This window comes from Chiloscyllium plagiosum, unplaced genomic scaffold (genome assembly GCF_037043375.1).
Source record: "Chiloscyllium plagiosum isolate Xiang-an unplaced genomic scaffold, Cpla_swu_hap1 HiC_scaffold_26, whole genome shotgun sequence".
Taxonomy (NCBI): Eukaryota; Metazoa; Chordata; class Chondrichthyes; order Orectolobiformes; family Hemiscylliidae; genus Chiloscyllium; species Chiloscyllium plagiosum.
In genome coordinates, this window is record NW_028270164.1 from 41,505,147 (window position 1) to 41,530,253 (window position 25,107).

Sequence of the window (25,107 nt, forward strand, 5' to 3'; positions counted from 1 at the left end):
CTCTGTGGGAAGCTAGGGAAGTGATTGCTGGGCCTCTTGCTGAGATAACCACAGGTGAGGTGCCGGAAGACTGGGGGTTGGTTAACGTGGTGCCACTGTTTAAGAAGGGTGGTAAGGACAAGCCAGGGAACTATAGGCCAGTGAGCCTGACATCAGTGGTGGGCAAGTTGTTGGAGGGAATCCTGAGGGACAGGATGTACATGTATTTGGAAAGGCAAGGACTGATTCGGGATAGTCAACATGGCTTTGTGCATGGGAAATCATGCCTCACAAACTTGAATGAGTTTTTTGATGAAGTAACAAAGAGAATTGATGAGGGCAGAGCAGATGTGATCTATATGGACTTCAGTAAGCCGTTCGACAAGGTTCCCCATGGGAGACTGATTAGCAAGGTTAGATCTCATGGAATACAGGGAGAACTAGCCATTTGGATACAGAACTGGCTCAAAGGTAGAAGACAGAGAGTAGTGGTGAAGTGTTGTTTTTCAGACTGGAGGCCTGTGACCAGTGGAGTGCCACAAGGATCAGTACTGGATCCTCTACTTTTTGTTATTTACGTATATGAGTTGGGTGCGAGCATAAGAGGTATTATCAGTAAGTTTGCAGATGACACCAAAATTGGAGGTGTAGTGGACAGCAAAAGGGTTAACTCCGATTACAACAGGATCTTGACCAAATGGGCCAATGGGCTGAGATGTGGCAGATGGAGTTTAATTCAGATAAATCTGAGGTGCTGCATTTTGGGAAAGCAAATCTTAGCAGGACTTACACACTTAATGGTAAGGTCCGAGGGAGTATTGCTGAACAACCTTGGAGTGCAGGTTCATAGCTCCTTGAATGTGGAGTCACAGGTAGATAGGATAGCGAAGGCGGCGTTTAGTATGCTTGCCTTTATTGGTCAGAGTATTGAATACAGGAATTGGGAGGTCATGTTGCAGCTAGGCTGGACATTGGTTAGGCCACTGTTGGAATATTGCGTGCAACTCTGGTCTCCTTCCTATCAGAAAGATGTTGTGAAACGTGAAAGGGTTCAGGAAAGATTTACAAGGATGTTGCCAGGGTTGGAGGATCTGAGCTACAGGGAGAGGCTGAACAGGCTGCGGCTGTTTTTCCTGGACCGTCGGAGGCTGTGGGGTGATCTTAGAGGTTTACAAAATTATAAGGAGCATGGATAGAGCAAATAGGCAAAGTCTTTTCCCTGGGGTCGGGGAGTCCAGAACTAGAGGGCACAGGTTTGGGGTGAGAGGGGAAAGATATAAAAGAGGCTTAAGGGGCAACGTTTTCACAGAGGGTGGTACGTATATGGAATGAGCTTCCAGAGGAAGTGGTGGAGGCTGGTACAATTTCAACATTTAAAAGGCATTTAGATGGGTATATGAATAGGAAAGGTTTGAAGGGATATGGGCCGGGTGCTGGCATGTGGGATTAGATTGGGTTGGGATATCTGGTCGGCATGGATGAGTTAGACGAAGGGTCTATTTCCATGCTGTACATCACTATGACTCTATATCCTGCATCTTCTCAACGTGAGTGCCGACTTATTCTCTTTGACATCATTATTTGTTGGACCCTCAGTGATCCCAATTTTGTAGCAGATTAAAATTAAAATTGAAACAGGTGAAATCAATGCCAGAGTTTCTTAGATCTTTATAGGCAGCTATCATTGAGGTCAATAGCAAACGCCCTTACTTCACTACTGACGACAAAAGCCAGACAGAATTTTAAACACTCTGAAACCATTCTCTCCAACCAATGTGGATAGAAAAGGCATTCTGAACGGTTAGGTCTCTAAAAGCAGGATTTGAATTGCCTTTCAACTGTTTGAAATATATTGTTATGAAACTTGTTGGAATTGCAAAGAAGCACATGTTAAAATTGCAAATTTCTTTCATTGATTCTTACAACTTCATATAAGCATCTTTGAACTAAAGGGAAGCAAGCCCTTTTGCAAAATAAATCCTTTACTAACCATAGATTAAATAATTAAGAGCAAGCCTATTGCATCAACTGAAAAGCACTCATTTAAATGGCACTGTTGCCCTTTTGACAGCAAAAGGTGAAATGTTGTGGCATTAACTTCTGACGTGGCTTTTGAGCAGCTTGCTGCACCATGAGTAAAACTGCTGCCCTCAGTGAATCTAAACATATTTACACGAGAAACTCATGCATTTGGAAGATGCTACTAGGGTAGGACTTAGCACATTACCAGGACAATTCAAATCACATTGATGAGGAAATAATTTTTCACAGCCTGATTTTGAAGCCGGTGAGTTCTTTTTTAAAAAAAAGAGTTGCATCATATACAAGACCAGACTATACAAATCACTTTGACACCTTTCAAGTTTCTACTTAAATTGACTTATCTAATAGTTGGTTAATTGTTTTGTTCCATTCCAACTCTTCCCCTTTAGTTGATCAGTTAGGGGTTGCCATGTACCTGCCTAAAAAAGAATTTCCAATTCTAATACAGAAGGACAAATCTCATCAAAATTATTAATCAGCAGAAAAGCTGGGAAATAATCTTGCTGTTTAGTGACATGAGCTGAATATTAATATGAATCTTTTAAAAGGCTAAGAACAAAATGGAAAGCTGAAGAATTCTCAGTTAGAGATATAATAAACTTGCAGATTCTAATCAAATTATTAATCATTGATCGACAGATATTTTGCTAAATCCCTATAAACCAGTTTGAAGTTGCAGGGAATTAAAAAAAAAGAAGGGCTTGGTTTTGATTTTTTTCGTTCATTCAGTTACATAGTTCTTTTAAAGCAGCATGACTGTATTTAGTTATAATCTCTATTGCATTTTTTTTTGCTATTCACTTTTTTATTGCAATTACTATAGCAGAGTGAAGTTTGGTATCTGAAAACTCAGTGTATAAATTATTTTTTTCATTTGTTAGCCTACATTTTTTCAGATTGTTCCACAGACTGGACTGTCTGCTTGAAATGAACTAAAATAAATCCCACCTACAATTGAAATACAATCAACTCAATATCCTTTTATGATCTCTTACATTTTTTAGCCCTTCTGCCTTTTCAGCAGTTATGGGAGATGTCAATAAGCTACAACATTACCCAACCTTGCAGGCTGGGATCAGCGATGCTTGGTCGAAGATAAAGGTCTCAGTTCTTGAGCTAGGAGGAATCGAGTCCACACTGGGTCAGTTGAACCCACAGCTGTAATGTTTCAAATGATAGTTTTCAGGTATAACAGGGAACTTAGCAGATTTTAAACAAGGTTGATTAAAGGAGTGATTGGGTAATTTGTCAGTAAAAAGTTGTCCATTCTTCTAACTAGGCCCTACTATACAAATAAGCCATTGGAAAATGGTTTTTAGTTAACGGGTTAGAGTCAGAGTCAGAAATTTTGCAACAGCGTTTAGAAAGTAGTCTCTCCTATTTATTACAGTCATGTGTAATTCTTTCAAATGAACTTTGCGCAGTAAAACTACAGGGGTAAAATTGTTCACAGTCCTACAAAGGATTCAGTGAATTACATTGTTGTACATACATTATAAATAGGCAGTCTGGTAGTACACTGGGATACTGGATTAATATCCAGTCATCTGGATGTAAGTTTGCCCATTGAGCTATAAGATTAATTTTCAAACGTTTCGTCACCATGGTAGGTAACATTATCAGTGAGCCTTGGTGAATCGCTGGTCACCGGTGCTTCATCGGAGTCTCGCTGATGATGTTACTGAGTAAGGTGATGAAACATCTGAAAACGAACCTTCCAGCTCAGAACCTCAATTTGAGCTACAAATCTTCTCAAGAATGCAGTCAACCCTCCAACTCAAATACTCCCAATTCATGTTTTGTGCGCAAAGACTGATGATGCTATATTAGGAGCTTTATTTCTTCATCATAAGAGCCAGCAGACATGTTTTCAGATTTGTACACAAGCTATTTATTGGGTTCCATGTCACTTTTTACTCTTATAATCAAACTTCATGTGAACAATAGCAAGACCTGGACAGCATAATAAAGAACTCTTTCGCAGTGCGGTTGGCAATCAGAATGCATCAGGGGCCTTCTTTGAAAGCAGATTGTAAACACCCCCAGCTATTCAAAATGCAGGCTTCAGCCAAGAAAATGCTTTATTTAGATTTATTCATTCTTTTCATTGGATGTGGGGGGTCAGTGACAAGGCCAGCATTTGTTGCTCACCCCTAACTGTCCTTGACCTGAGTGGTTTGCTCAGTCATTTCAGAGGACAGTTAAGAGTTGGCCATATTGCTGTAGGTCAGACTAGGTAAGGATGGTAGGTTCCTTCTTAAAGATTATTTTAAAAACAATAATCAAAGATCATTCTTATGGTCACCATCACTGAGACTACCTCACAATTCCAGATTGATAGAACTTAAATTCTATCAGCAGCCATGGTGGGGATTTGAACTCTTACCCCAGTTCATTAGCCTCACCCTGTAGATCATTGACCCTTTGTCAACACCACTATGCCATTATCTTCCCCACAAGATAAATGCAACAACAAAGAATAGGCCTCCATATACACTTCTAAACCTTTCTCAATACAGAAACTAAAGGTATCATTCACTTTATTTACATGGCTGTGAAATATTGTTTCACTTCTTACCTTATACAATGTGCAGTTTCAATTCTAGTTCAGCTATTCCTGTTGCCTCTCTCCAACAATAAAAATTTGAGCCATTGGGCAATTTACTACAAGGCTGGCTGATAACTGAAACGACCTCCAAATAAAATCCTGTAGGTGAAGGTCTCTGACCTTCATGCTCTACATCAATTAGCCTCCAGCCTCAATGATTTACTAATTTCTTCAAAGATGTCACTCAAAGGCACTCCTCCAAGACGCGGTCTATCCTATGATCTATGTCTAGACTGCCATGGAACTAACACTGTTACAATCCTGAAGAAAAGCAGCAGAAACCTCCATAGCTGAGAACTACATTAGTTCAATCATTCACTCACTATTCTGGAATTCAGGCTGCCTTTTACAAGGACACATGACGACTTCATTGAATGTGATAATTATGGCCAATTCACATAATTTAAACTTCCATTAATATAAAAGCAAAATACTGTGATGCTCAAAATGCTAGAGAAGCTCAGATAGTCTGGACGGATCTGTGGAAATAAAAAAAAAGTCATTGGACTCAAAATGTTAACCTGCTTCTCTCCGAATGCTGTCAGACCTGATGACTTTCTTCAGCATTTTCTGCTTTGAACATTTCTTTTTATAAATTCCACAATCTTTAGCCTCAACAATTAGCTTTTTAATCTGGAACTAAACAAATAGATTTTCATTCAAGTGGTCCTATTTAAATGCAGTTCAAGCAATATAAAAAGACAAATTAAAATAATCAGCGGAATCAATGAAAACACAATTTTATCATCACAGATTCTCAGTTCGTCTCCCAAAAGAAGTACTGTATTAAAAACAAAAAAATCCCTTGCCCCCAACCTCCTGTCTGCCCTGGTATTCCATTTTGTTTGCTGCCTGTGTCCTCAGGGTAAGTCTAGCTCACCTAACACCCCTGTACACACTGACCTACATTGGTTCCTGGTCAGCCAGTGCTTCAGCTTTGAAATTCTGATCTTCAATTTCATATCTATGATCTCACCCTTGAAGACTCTGTACTACTAGACCCACAACCCTTCGAGATATCCACAGTGGTAATTCTGACCTCATGGCCTTCTGTGATTTTAAGTGCCCTGTCATCAGTGGCCACGGCTTCAGCTGCCTCAGCCTCCACATCTGCAATTTCCTCCTGAAACTAAAATCTGAAAGAACCATGGATGCCAGAAATCAGAAACAAAGACAGAAATTGATGGAAAAGGTCAGCAGGTTTGGCAGAAATCAGAGTTAGCATTTCAGGTCAAATTAGGTTCGGAGGAAGAGTCATTCAACCTGAAACGTGAACTCTGATTTCTCTCCAAAAATGCTGCCAGACCTGCTGAGCTTTTCTGGCAATTTCTGTTTTTGTATTCTCCCTAAACATCTCTGCTTTTCTATCCCTTTTTCCTTCTTTTAAGAATGTCCTCAAAACCTCTCTCTTTAGTCACGCTTTTGATCATCAGTCTTTCATTCGGGCCTATCTTCCTTCCTCAGCACTTTCCAAATCCATGATACCTACTGACTAGAAGGACAAGGACAGCAGATGCATGGAACATCTTCAAATTCCCCAACAAGTCACCCATCATCCTGATTTGGAAATATATCTGTTTATTTACTGTAATTGAGTCAACACCCTGGATTCCCCTTCCTAACAGCACTGTGGTCTACCTACATCACAAGGACTGCAGAGGCTTCATAGAATTTCCATAGTGTGCAAACAGGCCATTTAGTCCAACAAGTCCACACTGACCCTCCGAAGAGTAACCCATTCCCCTCCCTATACATTCCCCCCGACCTAACCTACACAACCCTGACCACTATGGCCAATTCACCTGACCTGCACATCTTTGGATTGTGGAAAGAAACCAGAGCAAACCCATGCAGACGTGGGGAGAAAGTACAAACTCCACACAGACAGTCATCCGAGATTGGAATCGAACCCAGGTCCCTAGTGCGGAGAGGCAGCAGTGCTAACCACTGACCTACCATGCCACCCAGTTCAAGGAGGCAGCTGTCCAGCACCTTATCAAAGTGCAATTGGGGTAGCACAGTGGCTCAGTGGTTAGCATTGCTGCCTCACAGCTCCAGGGACCCAGGTTCAATTCCAGCCGCGGGCGACTGTCTGTGCGGCATTTGCGCATTCTCCCCACATCTGCGTGCATTTCCTCCCACAATCAAAAGATGTGCCGGTTAGGTGAATTGGCCATGCTAAATTGCCCATAGTGTTCAGGGATGTGTAGGTTCGCTGCATTAGTCATGGGAAATGTAAGGTTGTAGGGTAGAGGAATGGGTGTGGGTGGGATACTCCTCGGAGGGTTGGTGTGGACCCATTGAGCCTAATGGCCTGTTTCCACACTGTAGGGATTCTATGGTAATTAAAGAAGGGCAACGAATTCTGACCCCGTCAGCAACGCTCAAACATTTACTTTTTGTTTAAATTGCCGTAGGTGACGCTATGTCAAGTTTTGCCTTATAAAGTTCTTATGCAGTCTGGAAATTTTTTATTATGTTAGAAGGTGCTTTTTAAATGCATGTTACTGTTGTTGCACTGGTAATGAAACCGTGTTTTTGTCCACGGTTAAGGTTTACATTATGTCAGTGACTGAAGCAATGCATCAGAACCTAAATTTGACTTTGGCTTCCTCCTTAAATCTGGTTGCAACAACTGAGGGAGAAAGTGGTGGTGGTGTTTGTTCAAGGGTTTAAAGCCAACAATTATCAAAATAGACAGTTTTAGCCTCAACTATTTAAAAGTCGTCCCAGGGTTGTGTTCACTCATCAATGAGGTTACAGACCTGAGAGTAACTACATCACATCGGTCAATAGAAACAAGGTTTCGAACTGGCTGAGTTGTCAATATGATTGACGGTGCCTTTACAATTTGACTTGACAGTTATTTCAATCTAAGGAGTCCCAGCAATTGATCCAAGGTCATTTCAAACTAGTTGAATTGTTTAAATCAGAAGAGAATCAATTTTTACCTTCAAGAAACCCAATATTAGAACCAGAGATAGCATCTGTATTAAGGCAGGTGCCTGAACTACTAGGAGGGGTAAATATGAGGGGTGGGTCACTCTTCAGGGGGGCGGGGGTTGGTGTGAACTTGTTGGGCCGAAGGGCCTGTTTCCATACTGTAGGGAATCTAATCTAAAAACAGATGAGCACAGGCTGCACAGAGAAGAGCAAGTGCGCCGCCTTCACTTTAATCACAATGTTGAAACCCTCATTCAGTCCCTCTACCCTATCACCTCCCCTCTGGATTTCAAAACTATCCCCTTTGACCATGATACCAGCATACTCCTACTTCCATCCCAACTATTCTGCCACAAACAAACACAGAAGTTGCTGGAAAAGATCAGGTCTGGCAGCATCTGTGAACGAGAAATTGGAGTTAACGTTCTGGGTGTGGTGATCCTTCCTTCAAACTGACATTTAGCTGCCAACTATTTTGTCCCTCTCTGTTTCCTGCTTAATGTCCTGAGCGTGGCTTAAGGATACTGCCGATGGACAGGAACAGAAAAACAGCTCAGACTCTGTTGTGAAATGTATCGGTCTGACAGATATCTCTATGAATATAAGCATTTGCTAAACCTTTTTTTAAAAACCTGGTTTCCCTTATCAACAAGAGAAATGCCAGAAAGCCATAGCCTGGTACAAGACTTGATGTGGAGGAACTGGTATTGGACTAGGGTGGACTGAGTTAAAATCACACAACACTAGGTTATAGTCCAGCTAGTGCTTCCAAAAAAAAAGCCTTTTGGACTATAGCCTGGTGTTGTGTGAAGTTTAACTGGGTACAAGACTGTAACCCTTCAGCAAGATGATGGGAGATCACAATCTTATGTGCCAAGTTGCCAAAGAACATTGTAGAGCTATCAAGCTTTCATTACACACAGAACACATACATATACAGAGTCACATTGCTGCTATTCAGTCCTGATGCTCACACATGATAAATTATAGGTAATAAATCACATATGAACATATAGCACAAAACAGCCAAGCTAAGCTAGCCTTACTGTTTAACGAGATACAAACAGCTTTTTGCATGCTTACATCAACAAATTCCAAAAAAATATAAAGAGAAGGTTATCTGTGGGCACTACAGCTGAAAACAAGCAGCATGCTTTGTTCTACACTTCAACAAAAGTAAGTTCCTATCCTTTGCCTTCAGGGAACAGTAGTTAAAATCTAAGTGAATCAAATTCTCACTGATGCATACAAAATCCAACATGCTCAGTGTCTTCGTCCACATTGGCAGCTGTAATCCTTCCCAATTTGCTGTCAACAAGTCAATATATTAATCTTTATTTCATATTTTGTCCCACATTCTTCAAATTTGTTCAATGATGTGGCAAAAGTGACAACTGAAAGATAATACGTTCAAAAGTATGTACAAGACTACACAAAGCAAGCCATTGAGTGTAAAGCATATTGGAATGTCCTGTGAGGGTGAAAGATGCAAAATAAACATAGAAAGAATGAACTTTTATTTAATATAACCAGAAAAAAAAGCACACAGTTCCAGGTGGAGTGTTTAGCAAATCTTGCCTTGTATGGTCCAAATAAAGGTGAGACACTGCACAAAAAGCTTTAAGAAATTTGTGACTTAGTCTCTTCCAAAAGGAAACTTTATTGCTGGAACAGCACAGCAGGTCAGGCAGCATCCAGGGAACAGGAGATTCGACGTTTCAGGCACAGGCCCTTCTTCAGGAATGAGCAGAGAGTGTTCAGCAGGAGAAGATAAAAGGTAGGGAGGAGGGACTTGGAGGAGGGGCGTTGGAAATGTGATAGGTATCACCTATTTATCTTCTCCTGCTGAACACTCTCTACTCATTCCTGAAGAAGGGCCTGTGCCCGAAACGTCGAATCTCCTGTTCCCTGGATGCTGCCTGACCTGCTGTGCTGTTCCAGCAATAAAGTTTCAACTTTGATCTCCAGCATCTGCAGACCTCACTTTCTCCTCTTCCAAAAGGAAACTCACCTGAACCAAAAGTAGATTTCCTTCCCTTTTATCAGTCCAAGTGTCTTTAACTTAGAAATTTACATGTGAAAAATGCACTATAATAGTATTCTAACTACAAACAAGATTCAATACATATTGTGCATTTCATTCTAAAACTTGAGAATGAATTTCTGGAATGTAATGGACTACCCACAACAAAACCTTTCACCAAGTGTTTAGAGCAATTGAGAGATGGTCCAGAATGTGAAGGAGGCAACTGTTAGTTTGAAATTTGGCGAGGGAAGGGAAGGATGGATGGGTTTGATGGCATCATACAGGACGTAATGGAAATGGATGAGGATGCTCTGTTTCCATGGAGTGTGGGCAGGTTGCAAGGCGAGGACAAGGGGTTCTCTATCATGGTTGTAGGAGAGATTGTAACAGACATGGTCTGGAGCTGTGTCAACTACTGAGAAGGGTAACCCTTGATTGAAGAAAAGAAAGTCACATCAGAAATGCTGAACTGGAATATAATCGAATAGCAATTTATTGTCACTTGTATTTGTGAAAATACAGTAAGGTGTTGCTGGAATTCGGTGCCATTTTAATCACAGAAATTATAAAAAGAAATAATTGGGACAAAGTAATGGACAAAAGGTCATCTTTTGTTCCCTCCACAACTGCTAGGTTTCTAGAGTGGCTACGGGATGCTGCCACGAAAGCAAGAGTTTCCAGACCAACCCACACAGTGCCACTGCATCACCGCCACAGCAAAGAGAGACAGACTGGACCCACCCAGGTGCCAATGCTGAAGCCGTCGCCTGAAGCTGCCACACTGCTGTCACAGCCATGAGGAACAAACCAGAACCACCATGCCCTACTGCTATAGCCACTGCCAGGAGGAATGGACCAGACCCAGTGACAATGAAGCCTGCGATAAAGCCACAGCCACTGTGGCCAAAAGGTGCGGGTATCCAGAGCCACCACATTGGCCCTTGCAACTGCCTTCCTCTATCACAGCTGCAGAAAAGAAGAAAAGGTGAACTTTGATACAAAAGAGAACTGAAGAAACAAAACAAAAATAATGACCAAAGAATGCGGCCTGCCAGGTGAGTGGGGTATAGGGCACAGAGCCCAAACACTTCCAACCTTGCCACTGTCACCATCTTCTATCATTCAAACTAGAGCAGTGGAGATGGAGAAACTGGGAGAATGCAATGGAGTCAGTGTAGGAAGCAGGGTGTGAGCAACTATAGTCAAGGTAGCGGTGGGAGCGAGTGGGCACAACATGCATATTGCTGACAGACTATCCCCAGAGGCAGAGAAGGTGAGGAAAGGGAGTGTCGGTGATGGACTCTAATGTAGAAATTGGAAGCAAAGTTGATTAAATTTCCCACTTCAGGGAGAGAACCGCAATGATACAGTGATCGATGTACTAGACAAAACCAAGATAGAGTGGATCCAGGCAGGGACTGCAATGAGGCAGACATACCTAGGACCAATGGGAGCACCTTCTGGGACATCTTTTATTTGGAGGGAATGAGGAGAATTAAAGGACAAGAGTTTCAAAGTGACAACAAACTTGGCAGATGTGGACATGGGTCGGTCTTCTGTTTGAAGAAGGTAGAGAGTCCTCAGACTGTCAGAGAGAGGGATGGGGAGTAGAGAGATTGGATAGCTGTGAAGAACAACAAACGTATAGGCTCAGAATTGGGAACTGTTCAGTTAGGTGGATAGAAACGGGATAGGGAGAAAAAGAAATAGATTTGTGACAGGAAGAACTCAGTCCTGTCGGATGGAAACAGGCTTGGATACTAAATCTCACCAGGGGCATTTTGTATACTTAATGAGGGCGATTGAAAGTAGTGAGATTCTGGAGGGAGGATCTGCAGAGATTGGGTCATTAACAATCCTGGAAAGGGTGACTTGATGTACACTCATGGGGTCAGAGTTCAGGGTGAAAGAGTGAGTTTTGTAGCTCTGTGAAGCTATGTTTCTGAAACTGCACATCATTCTTGTAGATCTCCTCTGGATTGATTTCAATACCCATCACATCAGAGAACCAAAACCAGACAGACACAGTATTCAGAGTGTAGTTTATCCTGGGTCTTGGACAATCATGAAATGATATCCTTTGCATTAAATAGGCCTATTGAATGAGCCTAATCGCCTTTATATCTTGGCTTCTTGGAACTGGTCATGAACCTTTTAAAGAATTGTTAACTTTCACAATCCTGCTCCAAGTATTAAATATATTTACTGTTGCCTCTGCCCTTAAGCTTAAAATGGAACTTATTTGGATTGAATACAATTTTCTAGAGGTTAGTTCATTCCCCAGTGCACCGAAATCTGTTTGTAGAACATAGTTTTCCTCTACAATCCTAACGCTCGCAATAATATTTGTAATGTCAATGGCAAACCTCACCATCGGCACCTATTTTCAGGTCATTTATGAAAACAAAGAAAAAGAAAAGCAATAATCCATAACATGATCGCTGTGACAGGTACTGGTTGCTGGACTGCACAAATCCACAGCCTTTAATAAGAACTTACTGACAGGAATGAAGTCAACTCTTACCTTGCAACTTCTTCAGAACAATCCGAGCAGATTAGCAACCTTCTTTTCCAACTAAGCTGGATTCTCCCACAAACAACTATGTTTATTTCAGCAAATTCCAGATTGGTTAACAGGAAGACTTCCAAAATTTTAAAAAACTGTGGAATACAAATTACTATCCAAAGAAAGAGATGTAGGTGCTAAGACTGCTGTCAGTGCCATGACAACCTGCTATTTCTGTGGATGCTACTGTACATTGGGAAAGAGAGTTGAAACTGGACTAATTCATGTTGCAGTATTGCTAATTGTACCAGTGAATGCAAAATGAGGACAAACTTATCTGAAAATGTACCACATCCATAAACCCATAAGGTTCAATGGACTTAATTATCCCATTGCCCAATGAAAGCAGGCCAGGCAAAGATATTGTGAGAAGTTCCACATATGTTCATGATTACAACTTGACTTTCTTCCTGCCCTCATCCTGTGCGCAATGGCTCAGTGATTCTATTCTTGTCTTCAACATTAACGGCGCTGTGGTTTCTGCATCACATTGTCTCTAACCACAACTAAAGGCAATGCACTTAACCTGGTATTTGTTGCAGAGCTGTACGGTTTAAAGCACCATTTTTCAGATTATGCTGTTGAGCCATCTGGTTGGTTGCTGGGAAGCAATATTAATTGACATATAAGTACAACCCAAATGACATCATTAGCATTCACACGAACCGAGCTGAGTGTGTGCTATGTTGAAAACAGAAAACTGCAGATGCTGGAAAGCGGAAAGCGGAAATACAAACAAACAATGGTGGAAATATTCAGGAGGACTCAGATCTGTGGAGAGAGAAACTGAGTAATGTCGGTCAGGTGGCTGAGCTTCAAGAAATATAATCAAACCTCAGGTCACATTTAGCTGTAACCAAAGAGATTAGACAATGGTCTTTAGTTAATGTACAAGGGGTAGAACAATGCAGTAAGATGGCAGGAATCAGCCATATCAGCTGTACAAAGCTTAGTGCATTATCGTTGAAGGGTCCGTGGAAAGATAAATCTTTGTAACAAAACATGCACAGGAACAAAACCTAGGAATAATAAAATCAGGATCCTGCAGTGTAGCTCTAACTAGCATCAGGTGGATTAACATTCCCTCTAACTTGTGCAGCAATCAGGAATGTGCTATATAGGGAACAATGGACACCGTGCACAAGTGACTTGCCCTTTTGGGATCCCTCAACCCTTGGCAAAAGGTTGAGGTCAATTGGCTCCCAAATGATATAAGGTTGACACTGTTAGAAAATATGAAGAGATCTGTCAATCTTTAATAGGACTGGCCAATCAAAATCACTTTAGGCCTTCTGTTCACTCATCAACCCAGTTTCATGGGAAAGAACATTTAAGAAAAACGCCGACAGGATTCCTGGTGCATTCCAACAACATCAGTCTTGCTGAATTGATAGTGCATTTATAACGTGGCAATCCTTGGGATCATATTTGATCCGACAAAAACGATACACAAATACTCAAGTTCAAAGTGCAGCAAAGTCCTGCCATTCATGTACCCACCTTTTGTGAATTTTCTTACCCATGCAATATTTACTGCATTACTTTTCACCCACTACAAATCTAATGCTCACTTATCATGGTTTTAAAGAAAAAAATTGCTTTGTGGAGTAGCAGTGCAGATGGGGGTGCATCACATAAGTTTGCTATTTATGGAAATCATTGATTGCAACATTCGCCGGGAATCCATCCCCTGGGAATGGTTGGCTTTTGTTGTAGTTAAGATTTGTGTTGAAGCTGTCTATTAGGAGTTGACCTGCAGTATCACTGAATGAGGGGATGCTGGTTAAACATACAGCTGCTTGGTTCCTGATGTTAGCTGCACTGCACCAGGAACAGGATGACAGTTTGTTGGTTTGCTGCCCTGATGAACAGCGAGGTGTGGTGCTGATAGTTTATTTACACCATCAGTAACACGTGGGTATTATGGAAGCACAGAGCCAAAACATATTTTGCAGAACAAGATCTCAACATGGAAGAGAAACCTTTTCTCTTCTTTCTGTCTCTCTCTCCGTACATCTTCTACCAATACTTCCAGCCCTCCAATCCAGTTGCTGCCTGTCCATAGCACTGATCGGAATCACAATGAAATCTATGTGACTGTGAACAAACATTCCCCCACCTCCTTTCTTCTCATCCTCTCTATCTCAGCTGGTGGCTTTGACAATTATTCCATCCTCGCTCAGTGTGTCTGCTTTAAAAATCCATCTTGCAAGGCTCTCTTTTAGTTTTGGTCTGACTGATCTTTATCGATCCAAAAGCTGTTGCTGCTCTCTCCACCTGATTGGTGGGCCTCGCGACATGAGTGAGAATGGGGGGTCGATTAGCTCAGTTGATTTGCAAGATGCCTACACTGCAGGTTCAATTTCTGCACTCACTCAGGCTACCACGAAGATCTCTCCTTCTCAAACACGCCCCTAGCCACAATAACCCTCAGATTAAATGCACCAACAAACAGTTCTCTAATTAGTCATATGGCTCTCTAAGAAGATGACAACTTTACCTTACCTTAACTTAGAGGCAGCACAGTGGCTAGCACCTTTGCCTCACAGCACCAGGGATCAATATTCGACTCCACCCTTGGGCGATTGTCTATGTGGAGTTTGCACATTCTCTCCATGTCTCGGTGAGTTTCCTCCAGTTTCCTCTCAGTGCAAAGATGTGTTGGTTAATTGGTTTGGCTACCTTACATTCCCCATGGTGTCCAGGGATATGCAGGCTAGGTGGATTTCCCATTGGAAATACAGGGTTACAGGAATAAGGTGGACAGGTGGGTCTGGGTGGGATGCTCTTCGGAAGGTCAATACAGACTCAACAGGCCAAATGGCCTGCTTCCACACTGTAGGGATTCTGAGTTCAAACTTAACATAGGTTCCTGTCACTTATGCTGTAACCAATCTCCTAGGCTGCTGCCAGTCACTATATTCCTTTGGTTTTCATTCCATCAAAGGTCTGGCACTGTTTTCCTGTATGTCTGGTTTGATGGACTGCATGTTTGCTTTTGCCAAAGTATATTGAGGCTGCTGCCAGTGTTGCAAATACATATTCCTCCAGCCAGGGCATAAAGTAATTACAACTTTCTGACAGGATTGTTTCAGTTTACCTCAAATTTCAAGCACTTTTCATGGTTTTTTCAATACAAGATTTTAACCTGCAGACATGTGCTATCAGGAGTAATTAAACATGTATATATAGTTTGAAGCACACTCAGTAATGCTACTAGTTTTGTCAGACATTGCCCAAATAATGAATGTGTATTAAAATCTTAATCTCATTTGTTAAGTCATACTTCACAATTTTGGAAGAAGTAGTGAGAGTTGGATGAATAAAGTAGAGGAGGAGGTGGTGCTCGTTTCCTTTTCCGAGTTTTTTCACCCTCTAGGAACTGATCTTTCCTCTATTATTATTTGGGGGGGGGGGGGGGGGGGGGGGGGGGGGGGGGTGGGGGGGGGGGTGGGGCGAGAGAAACTAGTTGCTCGGTGGAGTCTGTTGAGTAGTTAAGGTCTACTCTATTCCTAAGGTTTAAAATAGAGTATGAAGCGTGACAGGCTTAATAAAATACAGAAAGATAGGAGAATAAATAATAATTTAATGAAACAGTCAAGTAGGTCGTTAAAGGGTGGCAGGACAGCTGATGCATCATGGCTGTAACTTGTGGAATTCCTCGATCCCAGTGTGATCCAGGACAAACATGTCTGCAATAAGTGCTTGCAACTTTGAGGAGCGTTGACTCAGAGTTATTAAGCTGGAGACTGAGCTGCAGTTGGGAAGAGGGAATGCTGCCTGGAAATTTTGTACAACACCCATAAGGATAGGATTTTCTGATTTGATCCATGGTCAGGCACAGGGGAACGTGGCTGCAGTTGAAGCAGGTAGGGGGCAGGAATGCAGAAGTCACAGGCTTTGGCAACCGTCCAACAGGTTTGAGGCTCTTTCAGCTTCTTTGGATGAGCGTTGGGGCTGCAGGGTAGACGAGTATAACTGATCTTAACACCAAGGTACAGGAACCCATTCAAGCACAAAGGGAACGCGGTGGCAGTTAAAAACCATATAGTGAGGTGTATTGACACTGTCTTGTGCAGTGAAGAGGGGGAGAATCCAGAAAGTTGTCTCATGTGCCTGGTGCTAGAATTGAGAAAGGGACTTACAATGGGATGAGGAGGATCCAGTCATTGTGGCCTTTAAGTGAACAATGATATGAAAGGGACAAGGAAAGAGGTCCTACATTGTTAATCTAAGTATCTAGACACTCAATTAAGAAGCAGATCTCAAAAGTGATCATCTCCAGATTATTATCTAGGCCATGTGTAAGCCTGCAGATGGTAAATAAAATGAGAAATGAATTTATGGCTCAAAGACTGTTACAGTAGAAAATGGGTACACCAGGGAATGTTGAGATTGGTGGCACCTGAACCATGCTGTGATCAATGAGCCATACACAGAGGAACCTCAATTATCCGAATACCAATTATCTGAAAATCGGATTTTCCGAAGGAGATCTCCAGGTCCTGATGGAAACATTACATCAAAGACGTGTTTCCAACAGTGATTGTATCTTTTGTTTACAGTGATTAAACAGGCACCATCTCCAAATGACTGACCGCCCTCCCTCTCTCTCCCCACACTTTCCCTGGAGTTCTACAGAGGGGGTGTATCCTAAACCCCACTTCCCCAGATAATCTATCCAACATTGTCCTGTACAGGGCAAAGGTGAAACCTGTCAAAACGTTGCAGTAATAAGTTGTGTGAGGGGCTGTGGCTGTGTGTGTGCGCGTGCGATTTGGAGACTTACCCCACAAAGGCAACTGCAGCTGCCTTGTTGGTGTCCAGTCCAGCTGCCCCGGAGAGGGGGCGGGGGTGTACGGGGTTGGGGTCATGGGCGGGGCAGGGGCAGGAGGGCAGTATTGCACGGTGTTTGGGGCGGAGAGGGTGGTGGTGCACAGGGTTGTGGGGTGGGTGCATGGTGTTGGGCCTGGGGAGCGGTGTTGTATGGAGTTGGGGGCAGTGTCGCACGCTGTGTGCTGCTGCAGTCTCCTGAACGGGGAGTCAACTTTAAAAACTCCGAGCCCCAGAGGAAAGGCATTTCATCGATTAACCGAATAATCGATTATCCGAATGAAATAGTGCCCGCCCATCAAGTTCGGATAATCGCGGTTTCCCTGTAACTGGGAAAGTAGAGGGGGTTTTAAACTATGTGGTAGGGATAGAAGATCAAGTTAGGAAGAGGTGTATATTAAATATTAGAGACAAGGTGAAAGAAAGATATTGAAATGGTGAACAGATTTTGACAGGAAAGAATAAGGAGTACAAATCTAAGAATAAGTGATCAGATAAGGATAGAGATTGCAAAAATAATAAAAGGATAAACTTAATATTGTTTCTGCAAGTACTTCTCATTCAAAACTAAATAGAAGGACGGATTGCACCTAAATTGGAAGGGGACTAATATACTGGCAGGGAAATTTGCTAGAACTGCTTTGGAGGATTTAAACTAGTAAGGTGGGGAGGGAGGTTGGGGGAGGGGGGGGTTGTTGGGACTCAGGGAGATAGTGAGGAAAGAGATCGATCTGAGACGGGTACAGCTGAGAACAGAAGTGAGTCAAACAGTCAGGGCAGGCAGGGACAAGGTAGGACTAATAAATTAAACTGCATTTATTTCAATGCAAGGGGCCTAACAGGGAAGGCAGATGAACTCAGGGCATGATTAGGAACATGGGACTGGGATATCATAGCAATTACGGAAACATGGCTCAGAGATGGGCAGGACTGGCAGCTTAATGTTCCAGGATACAAATGCTACAGGAAGAATAGAAGGGAGGCAAAAGAGGAGGGGGAGTGGCATTTTTGATAAGGGATAGCGTTACAGCTGTGCTAAGGGAGGATATTCCCAGAAATACATCCAGGGAAGTTATTTGGGTGGAACTGAGAAATAAGAAAGGGATGATCACCTTATTGTGATTGTATTATAGACCCCCCAATAGTCAGAGGGAAATTGAGAAACAAACTTGTAAGGAGATCTCAGCTAGCTTTAAGAATAATAAGGTAGTTATGGTAGGGGATTTAACTTTCCAAACATCAACTGGGACTGCCATATTGTTAAAGGTTTAGATGGAGAGGAATTTCTTAAGTGTGTACAAGACAATTTTCTGATTCAATATGTGGATGTACCTACTAGAGAAGGTGCAAAACTTGACCTACTCTTGGGAAATAAGGCAGGGCAGGTGACTGAGGTGTCAGTGGGGGAGCACTTTGGGGCCAGTGACCATAATTCTATTCGTTTTAAAATAGTAATGGAAAAGGATAAGCCAGATCTAAAAGTTGAAGTTCTAAATTGGAGAAAGGCCAATTTTGACGGTATTAAGCAAGAACTTTCAAAAGCTGATTGGAAGCAGATGTTTGCAGGTAAAGGGACGGCTCGAAAATGGGAAGCCTTCAGAAATGAGATAACAAGAATCCAGAGAAAGTATATTCCTGTCAGGGTGAAAGGGAAGGCTGGTAACTATAGAGAATGCTGGATGAATAAAGAAATTGAGGGTTTGGTTAAGAAAAAGAAGGAAGCATATGTCAGGTACAGACAGGATAGATCGAGTGAATCCTTAGAAGAGTATAAAGAAAGTAGGAGTATACTTAAGAGGGAAATCAGGAGGGAAAAACGGGGACATGAGATAGCTTTGGCAAATAGAATTAAGGAGAATCCAAAGGGGTTTTACAAATATATTAAGGACATAAGGGTAACTAGGGAGAGAATAGGGCCCCTCAAAGATCAGCAAGGCGGCTTTTGTGTGGAGCCACAGAAAATGGGGGAGATACTAAATGAATATTTTGCATCAGTATTTACTGTGGAAAAGGTTATGGAAGATACAGACTGTAGGGAAATAGATGGTGACATCTTGCAAAATGTCCAGATTACAGAGGAGGAAGTGTTGGATGTCTTGAAACGGTTAAAGGTGGATAAATCCCTAGGACCTGATCAGGTGTACCCAAGAACTCTGTGGGAAGCTAGAGAAGTGATTGCTGGGCCTCTTGCTGAGATATTTGTATCATCGATAGTCACAGATGAGGTGCCGGAAGACTGGAGGTTGGCAAACGTGGTGCCACTGTTTAAGGAGGGTGGTAAGGACAAGCCATGGAACTATAGACTAGTGAGCCTGACCTCGGTGGTGAGCAAGTTGTTGGAGGGAATCCTGAGGGACAGGATGTACATGTATTTGGAAAGGCAAGGACTGATTCGGGATAGTCAACATGGCTTTGTGCGTGGGAAATCATGTCTCACAAACTTGATTGAGTTTTTTGATGATGTAACAAAGAAGATTGATGAGGGCAGAGAAGTAGATGTGATCTATATGGACTTCAGTAAGGCGTTTGACAAGGTTCCCCATGGGAGACTGCTTAGAAAGGTTAGATCTCACGGAATACAGGGAGAACTAGCCATTTGGATACAGAACTGGCTCAAAGGTAGAAGACAGAGGGTGGTGGTGGAGGGTTGTTTTTCAGACTGGAGGCCTGTGACCAGTGGAGTGCCACAAGGATCGGTGCTGGGCCCTCCACTTTTTGTCATTTACATAAATGATTTGGATGCGAGCATAAGAGGTACAGTTAGTAAGTTTGCAGATAACACCAAAATTGGAGGTGTAGTGGACAACCAAGAGAATTACCTCAAATTACAACAGGATCTGGACCAGATGGGCCAATGGGCTGAGAAGTGGCAGATGGAGTTTAATTCAGATAAATGCGAGGTGCTGCATTTTGGGAAAGCAAATCTTAGCAAGACTTATACACTTAATGGTAAGGTCCTAGGGAGTGTTGCTGAACAAAGAGACCTTGGAGTGCAGGTTCATTGCTCCTTGAAAGTGGAGTCACAGGTAGATAGGATAGTGAAGAAGGTGTTTGGTATGCTTTCCTTTATTGGTCAGAGTATTGAGTACAGGAATTGGGAGGTCATGTTGCGGCTGTACAGGACATTGGTTAGGCCACTGTTGGAATACTGCGTGCAATTCTGGTCGCCTTCCTATCGGAAAGATGTAATGAAACTTGAAAGGGTTCAGAAAAGATTTCCAAGGATGTTGCCAGGGTTGGAGGATCTGAGCTACAGGGAGAGGCTGAACAGGCTGGGACTGTTTTCTCTGGAGCGTCGGAGGCTGAGGGGTGACCTTATAGAGGTTTACAAAATTATGAGGGGCATGGATAGGATAAATAGGCAAAGTCTTTTCCCTGGGATCGGGGAGTCCATAACTAGAGAGCATAGGTTTAGGGTGAGAGGGGAAAGATATAAAAGAGACCTACGGGGCAACCTTTTCACGCAGAGAGTGGTAAGTGTATGGAATGAGCTGCCAGAGGGTGTGGTGGAGGCTGGTACAATTGCAATATTTAAGAGGCATTTGGATGGGTATATGAATAGGAAGGTTTGGAGGGATATGGGCCGGGTGCTGATAGGTGGGACTAGATTGGGTTGGGATATCTGGTCGGCATGGACAGGTTGGACCGAAGGGTCTGCTTCCATGCTTTACATCTCTAGGACTCTATGACTCTAGATGAACTAAGTGCAAAAACTGAAATAAATACGAACAATCTGATAGCCAGAGAGACATGATAGTGGAATGACAGATCCTTGATATTCAGGAAGGACAGAAACTAAGAAAAAGCAGTTCCAAAGCTGGCATTAGCACAGGAGAGAGTGATGACCCAAGTTCAGGATATTAGGATGTACAAGCAGTTTGGGTGGAGATAAGAAGGAATCACTTGTGGAAGAGATGTACAGGCCCCTTGACATGGTATCACATGTAGTAATCACATGGTAGAATAGAGTATGAAGGAAGAAATAATAGCAGCAAGGCAGAAAAGTGCAGTGATAATCATGGGGGATTTTCATCTACATATAGACCAGAAATGGCAAATGGTCAAAGAAAGCAAGAGTTCATCAAATCTTTTTGGAGACCTTTATAGAACAGCATACCGTGGAGCCAGAGTGAAGTTTATTCAGGGCCTAGTATTATGCAACAAGATAGGATTGCTAAGGAACAGATAGCATAGTACAATTGAATTTTTAAATTCAGCTTGAAAGAACCAACAGTGGACCCAAAGCCAGTATTTTAAACTGAAATAAGGGTAACACGAGAGTATGAAAGCAAAGCTAGCTAAAGTGAACTGGTAAATTAGTTTATTGGGTAGCAATAGAAATACAGTGGCAGCCATTCTGAGGAATATCTCAGAGTAGACCAAATAAATACATTTTAATAAAAAGAAAAATCTAACAGGAGAACTCACCTTCTGCAATTAAAATTGCTAAAGAAAGTATCAAATTTCAAGTATATAATCGCACAAAGATGAGTGGCAGGTCTGAAGATTGTTTACTGTTTTTATGTTCTGACCAATGAAAAGGTTAATAAGGTAGGAAAATAAGAGTATAAGTGAAAGCTAGTTAGAAATATAAAAGAGAGTTTGCAAGAGTTTCTACAGATTTTCAATAAAGAGTTAACAAAGTGAGCTTTGATCCTATCAAAAATAATCTGAGGATTTAATATACAGTAAGGAAACAGTAGAAAAACAGATATTTTGCATTGGTCTTCACTGTAGGGAGTACTAGGAACATTCCAGAAAAATCAGGAAATGGAAGGAAGAAAGGAATGTTACAAAATTATAATCACCAGGGAAATGGTTCAGGGCAAATGTTGGGGCTGTGGGCTGACAAGCGCCCAGGTCTTGATGGTCTTCGTCCTAGGGTACTGAAAGACATGGCTAATGAGATTGTCACTGCCTCTGTTTCTATTTTCCAAAACTTCTTAGATCTAAGGGAGATTCAACAAGGTTGAAAAATAGTAAATGTAACATTATTCAAAAGGGAAGGAAACAAAGTAGAAATCTACTAGCCAGTTAGATAAACATCTGATATAGGGAAGATGTTAGAAACTATTATTAAAGATGTTACACAAGACACTTGGAAAAATTCAAGGAAATCAGGACACGCAAACATGATTTTGTGGAAGGAAAACATTGTTTAATCAATTTATTAGATTACTCAAGGGAGCAACCCCATGTGCTGTGGATAAAGGGAAAACAGAAGAAATACTTCATTTGGATTTCCAAAAGGCATTGAATATGGTACCACTTCAAAAGGTTATTGTGGAAAAGGAGTTCATGGTGTGGGGGTAACATACTGGCATGGACAGAAAACTGGCTGGTCAACAGGAAACTACAGACATGAATGGGTCATTTTCCACAGACAAGATAGAAGGAGTGGTATGCCACAGAGTTCAGTGCTGGAGCCAACCCCTTTCGTAATTTATAAAAATGATTTGGATGATGGGGCCAAAGGTATAGCTGCTAAATTTGTTGATGTCGAAAAGTTAGTTGTAAAGAGGATATATGGAGGCTTCCATGTGCTATAGAATCGTATGTGAGTGGGAAAAGATCTGGCAAGTGAAGTATGTGGGAAAATATGAAATTGTCCATTTTGGCAGGAAGAATTCACTGTTTAAAAGCAAGGGGTTGTCCATTTAAGATAGAGATGAACATAATATTTTTTCCTCACTCTTGGAACTCTTTGTTGGTGAAGACGGTTGAAGCAAAGCTTCTGAATATTTTTGATGAGGAATTAGATAGATTATTAATAATAAAGGGGTGAATGTTGTAGGGGGTGGTGTAATTTTTAAATCATTAACTGTTGTAGTAAGCACATAGTAAGTACAAAGCCACCATTTTAGTCTTCTCTACCTTGTAGTAAGCACGAGCAGACACTCCCCCAGATTTTCATGAATGGAACAATGGAAACAGCTTTCCTCGTGGCTGAGGGACCGCCCACAACCACGGCTGTACGTCATCATCCATATAAGGGAGAAGCGGGGAACTCGAACACTGATTGGCTGGGTGAATAACCAAATAATCTCATACATCAGGAGGACAGTGGGGAACTTTAACACTCATTGGCTGAGACAGTAGAAGGCCCAGCCCACTCCTACATGTATATAACGTGCGGGGATTACAATCTGTGTGTGTGCCTCGTGGGAAGCCATTGAGGTAACACCCAGTTCTGCAGAATTGAATAAATAGTTTTGGACGAACTCCTCCGTGTCTTTGTTCTTGGGAAGGGAAGCAGAGTGCCTGATGGGGGGTCGCAGAGTCCCCTATCTTGCACAATGTGATTGCAGGTGGACAGCAATGTGGAGTAATCAAGTCAGCCATGATCTTATGGAATGGCCTACTCCTAAATTGAATGGTTCCTATATACTTTTGTGATATCTCAGTCAGCTACAGCAAGAGCTCCTTTTAAAAAAACACTTGGGGGAAAAATCACAACATATCATTAAAGTTATCATTCTAAAGTATGCCTAATACTCAATTCATATCCATTCAAAACTTAATACAGCACTCCTCCCAAACAGGAATGATAGTTAATGGTCCTGTTGGACATTCTGAACATATGTGAACCAGAAATGGGCTTGTTATTAAAATGGAGTTGAGATACGCTCCAACTAAATCATTGGAGTTTTTCATTAAATTCCAGTGTAAACACCACTTATTTTGAAGCTACAGTGGAAGGTTGAGGATTTTACTTTTTTATTAAAATGGCAAGTGACCTAACATAAGAAAAGGGGTGAATGTGATTGGACAGGAATGTGTAGTAATCAGGAGCCATGATCTTATTGAATGGCCTACTCCTCAATTGGAGTCTAATGCTAAAAATGACAATCAGTTCATCTTGCACAGTATCCAACATATCTGTGTCAATAGGCTAGTTTTTCAGACTAATTAGCAAAATTAGCAGCAAAAACACAATGTAAAATCAAGCTCCATTAGACAAATATTTTACCATATGTGCCCAGCACCAGAAGAGAGTAAGATTCATCATTCACTCAGCCTCAACATTGACAAGCTGCATTCCACACTCTGGTTACCAAATACACTCTCAAATGATGTATACAGTAAATGACAACAGACAAAACAACATATATCCATTTTCCCAAAAATCAAAAAGACAATAGCCTGATCCACTCATTCAACCCAAGAAAGTTTGCTTGAAACCCATTCAACTGTAAACAATTGAGAAATTTCTCACCTCATCAGGAACCATCACGAGTGGATATTTGTCCTCTGAGAGGAAGTTGAAGAGACACCATAATCTGAATGCATCACGGTCAGAAATAATGCAGTTTCCATTTTTATCATGTTTGTAGTTCTTCTTAGCAGTTAAAGTCCAGCAGAGTTCATCAAAAGTTTCTTTGACAAAAGCACCTTCTTCGACCTAAGACAGACAGACAGACAGAGTTGGTGTTCTATTTGAGTCATTATAACCAGGCACATATTTTGAACCAACTCTTCCTATCACATAATAATGACAACAGAAAAGTCATTACCTTTGCTTCTTCAGTAAGCTACAAAGTAAAATCCATCATTTTTAAAAATCTTTGGTTAAGCCTGCCAGAATTGAGTCATCAGAATTAGATTACATTTTATACATTCAGCAACACAAACAATAATTCTGTGATCTACAGTCCTTATTTGGGAGTGAGCATGCTCAAATGAAGACTAACTTGCCACACCCACCACCAAGAAAGCTTGGCAGATTGAAGCCCAATCTCCTTGTTAAGATCTGACAAATGAGATCCTCAGCTAATCGTGACCTTCAATAGTAGAGCCCCTCTATGGTCAACTCACCCAATTATTTGTCCTTTTGTCCACATCCAGACAGTGGAAAAATATGCCCTCAAAGTTTTTTTTCTGGATTATTTTTCTAGAATTTTAATTACCATTTCAACAAGTTACATATTTCCATGTTTGAAACACCCTGACTGAATCAGGACATTAAGTGCAAAAAAATGATGATTGAAGTTACTAAGTTTTCATCCACATTTTGCAGCCTCGTTTCTGGCTGCTTTGACCCAAAATGTGCCAACTGAACACATTTCTGATGGACCATTTGTATGCATTTCATTTAAGGAAAGAGTTTCT

At 41.7% G+C, this 25,107-nt stretch overlaps 1 protein-coding gene across 1 annotated transcript in view; it reads right to left on the reverse strand.

Moving 5' to 3' along the window:
• The window catches only part of def6a (DEF6 guanine nucleotide exchange factor a), a 152,003-nt gene that overhangs the window by 58,609 nt on the left and 68,287 nt on the right, over positions 1 to 25,107 (reverse strand). Inside the window, exon 3 of the mRNA XM_043716901.2 lies at positions 24,215 to 24,400. Coding sequence (XP_043572836.1) covers positions 24,215 to 24,400 — 186 coding nt within the window. The remainder of the gene's footprint in view (positions 1 to 24,214; positions 24,401 to 25,107) is intronic.